The sequence below is a fragment of the Podarcis gaigeae genome (assembly GCF_964106915.1).
Source record: "Podarcis gaigeae genome assembly, chromosome: 2".
Classification (NCBI taxonomy): Eukaryota; Metazoa; Chordata; class Lepidosauria; order Squamata; family Lacertidae; genus Podarcis; species Podarcis gaigeae.
Window position 1 is genome coordinate 68,765,724 of NC_139679.1, and position 9,261 is coordinate 68,774,984.

General features: G+C 42.4%; 1 protein-coding gene across 1 annotated transcript in view; it reads right to left on the reverse strand.

The window, feature by feature from the left end:
* Positions 1-8,609, reverse strand: part of LOC310838350 (serine protease inhibitor Kazal-type 5-like) — a 27,910-nt gene extending 19,301 nt beyond the window's left edge. Inside the window, exons 1-4 of the mRNA XM_083725521.1 lie at positions 8,467-8,609; positions 4,851-4,876; positions 3,198-3,328; positions 1,979-2,027 (exon numbers count right to left, since the gene is read on the reverse strand). Coding sequence (XP_083581647.1) covers positions 1,979-2,027; positions 3,198-3,328; positions 4,851-4,876; positions 8,467-8,518 — 258 coding nt within the window. The 5' untranslated portion in view covers positions 8,519-8,609. The remainder of the gene's footprint in view (positions 1-1,978; positions 2,028-3,197; positions 3,329-4,850; positions 4,877-8,466) is intronic.
* Positions 8,610-9,261: the final 652 nt, after the last annotated feature.

Sequence of the window (9,261 nt, forward strand, 5' to 3'; positions counted from 1 at the left end):
ACTCATCATGGCACACTAACTTGGGCCTGTCAGAAACCAAAACACATAGTACTCGTAACAGTTCAATTGTGGTTTTCAATGAGACCCTGCAGTGGGTGAACTTGTATAAGTTTAGACCCTGGACTTAATGGTCTCATGAAGACCTTCTTTAGATAAGTAATGAGCCTTACTTCTTGGGGCACTGTTCTATCTGCCCTCCAAGTCTGGAGCCAAACCGGAAACTAGGATTGCTATTAATACAGGCAGGAACAGGTTTGGAGAATCAGAGTGGTACAATGGTTAGAGCAGGGCTGGTGAGCCTGTGGCCTTCTAGATATTGTTGGACTCAATTTCCCACCAGTCCTAGACATCATGGCTAAATGATTGTGGGAGTTGTAGTCCAGCAACTTCTGGAGAGCCCCATCCCTAGGTTCCTCACCCTTTGGTTAAGCTAGGACCAGGGATGCTTGGGTTGAAATTCCTGGTGAGTGGTTAACTTTACTGGATGACTTTGACCCATCACAATCTCTTAGGTCAATCTACCAGGTTGTTGTGAGGATAAAACAAAAGGAGAATGGAAACTGCTACTGTTGGTGTAATGAAGCATATTTGTACATATAAGAAGCAGCCAGAGGGTGTATGATGAAAATCAACTCTTCCTGAACCATATTTCTAGTGAACCAGCAATGTGCTGTGGAGGAGGACACCATCCCAAATTTCCATGAAATGCAGCAGGTCTCCACTTGTGCAATTTCTGTTCCAGAAGTGTGTTCACTATAATTACATATAGTATCAGCATTGTAACTCTAATCTCATTTAGTAAAATTAGATTGGGCTACAATCCAAGTGACAATGAAGTCTGATAACTTCCAGCACAAAAGCAAAAACCAATTGCTAAGCCACTGGATCAAATGCAGGGCTTAAACACATAATATCATCATATTTCAGGTATACCATTTTTCATGCCTCACATGCAATCCTGCACATGTCTACTCAGAAATTCCTCTCACCTTTCTGCCATGGGGAAATCCAAATTTACGCACTCACAATAACTGGCCAATTGTGGATGGGCTTTAGGAGGTGGCAGCAGGGGGGAGCAGAGTCAGGTGGAAACTTTGTGCTGGTTTCCACTTGGGTCCTCTTTTTCAGGATAAAAAGGGGCCCGCCTTCTCCCTTGGCACTACAGTCACCCTTTTGGTCTCCCACCCTTGTTAATGACTTTGCTATGTAATTTTTTGGTTGCTGTATTTGGGGCAGGAAGAAATTTTATATCCAGACAAATTGGCTGGTCTTGCGGTTTTTGCCTCACAGCAATCATCACAACTTTAGTGGTTAAAGCATTAGGTCAGATTCATAGTAATTACTTATAAGGGGAGTATATTGCTTTAACTTCCCCTTCCAGGAATTGGGGTATCCCATTAAAGGAATCCTAGGAGAGGTGTTTCTACCCATAAATCCAGATGGGGGGCTGAGGACCATAGCACTCCCCAAGGCAATTTCCATGGGCTGCTTCTATTTGATGGAATCCATAGGGCAATCTTTTCCTGGAATGGATACCCTAGGAAGCAGGAAGCAGACCGGCTGACCAAGTGGGAAATCACCCAGAGCCTGAGATAAATCTCCTACATCTGTAATCAATAAAGTTGTGGCCTTTTTTTCCTTTTTGGATCCATGAATGTAGGTCTGTGTATCTTTATACATGTTGTGAGGCACCAGGTCCGGGCTCGCTGTGCTTGAGCATGAAAATACGATCCATTAGCCTCAATGGGACTTACCCCCAGGGAAGTTTGCACAGGATAGCACTGTTAGCAAGAATTGCAGGTTGTAGCCAACAACGTTGCTCAGGTGATGGTAAAGCCACATAAGAAGAGGAGTAATTTTCAGTTATTCTCCATCTCCTTCAAACTCCTGAAATAATCTAAAATTGTTTTCCTCCTTGTAACACTAATGGAATCAACGCTATTAGATGCCATTGGATAGCTTTAAAATTTCTCCTCACCTTTGCTGAAGAAGGATTTTTGGGCCAACCAGCAATTGCTCTCCTTCTCCTATTAATGAAGATAATAAACAAAAACAGAGAAGAAATTATGAATGGAAAATGTAAATGGTGCAACACTTTAGTGTAGGGTGATATAAAGTTCAATACAAACCCCGCAATCTTTTTTCACACAAGAGGTTCTTGGAATGCAAGAGAACTGCTCACATAAAAGAGAACAGAAGAAATCAAGGCGTAAAGTAGGTAAGGAATGTTATTTGCTTAGAATCTCTAATCTAAGGACTTTTCTCTATTGAGTCTTCCATGATGTATTTAAATAGGATCTGATAACAAGTGCCTTCAATCATTTATAGCCCCAATTCATAGAAATCCCATTAAAATCAATCAGTCTTGCTCATGTAACTAATGTATCCTACTCATTTCAATGGACAGAAACCATTGTTGCACCAGTGGATTTCCTCTCATGTACCAGGACTTCATTTTCCTCTCCTCCTCTCTGCAGTTCCCCCATACACTTCCAAATTTTGCCCCAGAGTATTTCTCAGTCCTCCCAAGCAGATTTTGTAGGTGCACAGGAGGCAAGAAAGTCCCATTGCACAAAGAGGAAGTCTGTTCTATGTGTACATGGGCAGAATTGAATACAACTTGATGGTACTGAAATGTTACCAACCTTCTATGAAATATTGCCTAGATGGCCATTTACACAAACCACTGGTATGAAAAGGATATTTCAGAGCCCATTTGTATTGCTGAGAATCATATTCATGGAGACTGATTAAACCACTCATCCCTGAGCACCTTCCAAATCTGAAATGAATCTCAGGGAATGAGCACATGTCTCATCTTAATATTGATGCAGACTCCTGCTCACTAAATCCAAATAGCTTCTCCTTCATGGAAGGAATCTTGCGTGCATTGAAACTAAAGCCCTGTGTGCTTTCTAATGTGTGCTAGATCTTCCCTGCTGCCTTGATGGCCTTGATTTTTGGATCCACTTTTGGTGTTGATCTTGATGGTCTGGGGGAACAGCAGGGCACAAAACTGACCTCTCTGTTCTGGGGGTTATAAGTTGCAGTGTTTGCCTCAGCCAAGGGGTTTCTGCCATAGAGATGGAACTAGGAAATTGTCTGTAGGAGGAGAAGACATAGGGAAAACAACCAGTATAACAGCTCTCATCATGGCATTAGCATCTCTGAAACAAGTGGTTGTTTCTAATACTCACAAGACTTCACGGCACATGACACACTTGTTCATATGTCTCCTGCCATCAGGACCGAAAACAGGGTCTATATCTCTGTTGCAGTATAAATTCCCATCCTCTAAAAATGGTTGGAATTCACGGCACATGCCCTCCTAAAGGGATAAAGGAACGCTTAATGAGGCTTGCTTGCCTTTTTCTGCTTCTGCAATCCTTAAACTGCTTCAGTTCTGTATGTTTACATGGAATAGAAGTGAGTAATATGAAGGCGGGGAATGTAACCCTCTTCTAGTTTTCACTTTCGCATGCTCTGTCACTGAGTTTCAATGTTTATTTCATTTGAATGGAAAATCCCACTCAAATTTCTGGAGGGGAGTGGTAACAAAAATGGAGCTCAGGTGATAGTCAAACTCTGGACACAATCCACCAAGAGGTTCAGCACTGCAACCTCATTAAAATGGGTGAAGGTGAACTTGCAGATAGATGGAGCCCTCTGTTACCTGGGCATTTCAATATGATGGTCATAGGTAGCTGAGGCAGGGATTCTGTAAGCCTTGTGTTTAATGCTAGTGTAACACTGGAAGCTACCTTAGACCAAGCTGGACCATTGATCCACCTAGCTCAGTACCGTTTACACCAGAACTAGCCAAAGTGATACCCTCCAAATGTGGTTAGACTCCAACTCCCTTCATCCCCAGCCCACATGGCCAATTGTCAAAGATAATTGGAGATGTAGTCCAACGACACATGGAGGGCATCACATTGGTTATTCTTCACCAGCAGTCAAGGTTGTGGTGGAGTGGGGTATGGCAGTGGTGGGACTGGTGCATTGCAAACACACCAACAATAGCAATCTGGTGCTATGTCAGTGCATTTACACCACACTGACTTCATCACCACCACATTCTTCCCTTCTCCATCCCAGTTTGCTGCTGCAACTCAGCTGAATAGAGATCAAGTGGGTGGCATAGCCCCACCACACTGTCTACTGCTGCTCGTTGTTTACAATGACTGGCAACAGCTCTCCAGGGTTTCAGTCTTTCTCAACTATACCTGAATATGCCAGGAAGGAACCTGGGACCTTCTTCACGCAAAGCATATGCCCTTCTACTAAGCCATATACTCCTTAAAAAACATGTGCCACCATATTGGATATTTCTACCACTATCCCATGTTGGTTAGAGCAGGGAGGCCCCATAGAGCATTGATTCCCCCTCCAACCTACTAATATTGGGCAGAGACTGGGGAGTAGCACTAAGAATCCACCAGGATTTCTTAATGCAATCTAGCCAGAAGGATCTCCATTAATTAGAAAGCATTATCACAATGACTGGGCAATGGGGAAGATGGGTTGCCAGGAGGCAGTATCAACCAGGCTATTATGTAGTTTCCAGGTGCATTTTTGCCTTCTTTTTTGGGAGGGAGGGCAGAATCCTGTCCTAGGTTGCAAGCCTTTTGGAAATATTGGGCAACAGAGATGTTGGCTGAACTGCAACAGTTAAACTCCAGCAATGTTATTCATTTCACAGATAACATGTGAAAATTCATTTCCAAATGCAAGTAAATTCTCAGCACCTTTAACAAACTACAGTTCCCAGAATTCTTGGTGGGGTGTTTTAAATGTATGGTGTGTACACAGCCTGATTTAGGAAAAATAAGAGAAAAGTCTGAACTAACCTGGTATCTCATTTGACTGGCAACACCTGCAACAAAAATACACAGATTGTAAATTCTTGCATTGTCATTGTACAAATTCAAGTTTTAAAAAGACGATGACTCAGTCAAAGAGGTGGTTACAGTTACGTGACCCAACAAACCCTACCCCCTCACAAATGCAAACAAACCCCACTACAGACAACCAACTATACCCTGCCCCCAATCCCTCTCACTACAAAGGAAATGTAACAAGCGAATAGAAAGAGAACCTACTGTATCCAGTTGACGCTGACACAAAACCCCACACGTACACTATAAAAAAGAATATAAATTTCACCACCCCACCTCTCCTCTCCCCCACTCTCTTTCCCCTACCATATACTGTACTCAACACTAACATCTCTTAACAACTGTAACTGATCTATGGAAAAGACTTTACAACCTGAAAAAGAGACAAGGCACATACTTTTGATAGTAATTTTTATTAGTTTTCAGTTACAGCAATCCAATAATAGCCTCATTATAACACTACCAAATTATAATACAATTAATAATACCAATCATGGAGATGCTGTATGCTAGAATTAATGGTTTGGTGATATTCTTTGTTTCAGCGTTTCAAATGCATGTACTTTTGTAAACCAAGAAAATCTTTAATAAAAATTACTTTTTAAAAAGGAGATGGTTTCAGTTAATCTGAATTTCATTGATCCCTATAGCTTTCTCCTTTCTTGCATATGGTTAGTGGTCCTTGATAAAGATCTGCATAGCCATGCCCACCAGATGTACCAGTGGACTTCAAAGGGGGTCAGATGAGCCTCATAATGCAAACTCAGACCAGCTGCTTGCACAGAACACACTTGCTGGGTTGATGTGAAAATTATTTACACTGAATTACCCTGTAATCCTAAGCATTAGAAATAAACCTTACTGAAATCAGAGGGACTTATTTCTCAATAAATATGGTTTGGGCTTGCAGTCCTGCTTTCTATAATTTTGAGGCCCATGCTTGCCTGAGTTACTTGTCAGGCCTGTAGTGACACTTTGTGCACATTATGATCATATAGGTCTCTCCTCTCTCTGCAAGTGATGATGATGGTGCACAGTCCTGAGCATGTCTTTCAATGGGAGCTGTGTTAAATGTAAGCACTTTTATTTAATGAGATTGTGCATTGGGCTGGTTGCCCACTAAACTAATTATATAATACTACTACTAACTGCAAATTCCTTGATTCATGCCACCCAGATATTTCTGTGCGGTTCCCAAAATGTTGGGACTGAGCTATAGGAAGTTCTTAACAAGGATTAGTTAATGTAACATTTGTCAGAAACATCTTACAACCCAAATCCAAGCCTAGAATACTGTCCTTAACTAAACCGATTTAGATATTTAGAACAGCATGCCGTACAGCCTCTTTTTTGTTTCTTTTTCTTCCTTTCTCCTCTTTTACATTTCTTTTTAATGGAACTTATACTGTTTGATTCTAGTATTTCATATAAAGCAGCCTAGTCAATATATGGGGTGTTTGGGGAGGGATATTGCATCTGGTGGGGGACACATCATGCTCCTTTTGGGGTAGTTAGTCCACTTTTGGTCCCCACCCTGCACTTAGCTCTCCACTGTGGTTCCTAGAAGCTGTCAGCAAGCGACAGAACCACGCCCCAGGAACGGCTTTGACTGGCTGGCTAAACCAGGTGAGGGTGGCTGCTGAGTCTCAAACCCTCAGTGAATTAGGGACTCCTCTACATGAAAAGACAGACTCCAGTGGATTGAGTGGACAAGACCAATAGTGGGTCCAATGGTCAAGAAGGCGGTTTCTGCATATGATGTAGAGGGAAGTGAGGGGCAGGTGGGGTTTGTCAACCTGGGAAAGTAGCCCATCTAGGAGAAGAAAACTCTGATCCTAAACCTCTGCTGCCTTGTGGGATATCTTCAGAAGAAGAAAAGGCTAAGGCATAAACCCTACACAAATCCAAAGTAGAGTCCATAAGACAGTTTGATGGGGCCTTGTATGCCTCCTTCTGGCAATTCCTGCAGCTGGTGCCAAACATATTACTCTGCTTTCCTTTGAACCACATCAGCGAGGCCAAGAGGGGGGACTTGTCCTCTGGGCAGCCCAGGACCTCTATACACACTGCCCAGGTTTGCACCCTGTACATTCACTTTGGTGCTGCTAATGAAGCAGTTTGACTTCAGCCCCAAAGGTGCACTCCATTGTCTCTCAAGACAGACAGATGCCAACAACAACAAGTCAATATAAAGCAGGGAGCTCTCTATACAAAATACCCTAACTCGGGGGTGGAGAACTTGTGGCCTTCCTGCCAGTGTGGCTAATAATAAGGAATGGTGGGATTTGAAGTCTACCCACATCTGGAGGGCTAGAGGTTCCTCATCCCTGCCCTAACTAAACCACAGATCTGAAGATTACCATCTCTCTTTTACACCCCACCTCAGTAAGCAATCTTTGGTGCCACTGCTTGTTTCCACTTTAATCCATGGAGCAGAGGTGACCTATGATTGTCCAGTTAATAATGTCAAGACATCTTCCTTCTGAAGTCACTTTGTGATGGGCACATCTTGCCACTTACCACAATTTTGGGACCACCTGGGAAGCTGTAGTGGTTAAGATGCAATGGTTGCACAGAAAAATTTGCTGCCTCCCCCACACTGCAAGTCTGCTAGATAAGGAGACTCCACAGGCCACAAACAGCAGACACCCCCTGATGCCAATGAGAACTGAAAGCAAATCAAGCTGTACTGAAAACTAGCACAGAATGTCCAATCTGCATGTCACTGGAGGTGACAGGTCCTTCAGACTGGATCACAATCAGTCTACTTGTCTTGTCCAGTGCTGTCCATTGTTACATCCTGCCACTTATAGCCACTGCTTCTGCAATTGCTCTGGCAAATCAACCAGCTGATAATAACTTGCCCAAGAGGCACTGATAGACATTGGGATAAACAACTCAAAAGAGCAAGAAAAAAATTCCAGACACATTAAGTTCAACTACTTGCAGATGGCAGGATTCTCTAGATTTTATGACAATGAATACAGAATTCTATTTATATATACATACAATAACAGCCATACTGAGCCCTGATTGGTTGGTCCATATTTGCGCTCTCTCTCTCTCTCTGCAGAATCACCCTATCTTTATCTTCATTCCTGTTTAATGTCAACTCTGTTGAACGAGTTGAAGAATTCCAAGTCTGCCCTATGCATGGATACAAACACTCAAGCATGTTTTGACAGAAGAATGTCATTTCATCAGACAGTCCATTTGACTTGTCCACCCAAAAGGCAAAATAGATGAAAATAGATATTGCTTTCGGCAAAACAAGGAAGCTCTCTACCTTCTTCACTTGCAAACCTTCAAGGTATTTGACAACAACAAAGGTATGCCCACCACCAGTTCCATAAATCATATTTTAAACATTGATATTATCATAAATGAAATAAAAGTGCTTGGTATTTCCTAGGCCTTGGCTTTCCTCAGTTTTCTCTTCAAATAAGCTAGTTCTCTTGTTAGGTAATGACTTAGTTATAATAATTTTTAAAGGACTACATGGTGCCCGCTCCTTAGGCAAAGATGACATCCCCCACCACAGACATTGGTTATGACAAATGTAGCTTACCTTCAAAGTGGCTGAAAAGTGCCAGGGCCACAAAGACCCCTGCTACCTTCATGGTAAGGATAATGGTGGTAAACGTGTTTTGATTCTCTTAGCTCATTGCTCACAAGAAGCCACACAGATGAAGCTCTGATTGCATATGTACATATAGGAGACAGGTTTCTCCGCCTTCCTTGTGACATAACCTTCAGAACAGCCATCATTAGCCACGAAAACCAGTCTGATGAGGGATGGTTTGAATTCTAATGATTCCTTCAACATAACTTTCATCAGGATGGGACTGGCTGGGAGCCACACCCTGGATTTTGTCAAAATGAGACATTTACCAATCGGTCAGCTCATTTTTCATCAGCAGCAGAGCATCCTGGCTGCAGGATGCTGGATCCAAGAGGTATGCTCAAATCAAATACCTTCCTGGGACTATATCTGAAGGGCAGTATAAAAATACTTCTATTACCAGCAACAGAGCTACCCAGAGGCAATATCTGAATAGCTCAGCATTGCTGGAGTTTGTGGGCTGCATTCAATGCTAGTAGGCCCATTTAAGTTGGTAGAAATGACTAACTTGGGGCCCTTAGTTTCAGAGAGTCTGGGCAGAATTTAGTTGGCTACAACTCCAAGCTAATAATGTTGCTAATAAGGAATTATATTCCTAGCTGGGAGCTCTCAAATATAACAATAGTGAGTCTAGTAGCATGACAGTATTTTTCAGACTTTACAAATTGCTTCTGTACAGTGTTCAGCTACATGCTTTGCATACAAAAAGTCCCAGGTTCCAATTCCCAGCATCTTCAGGTA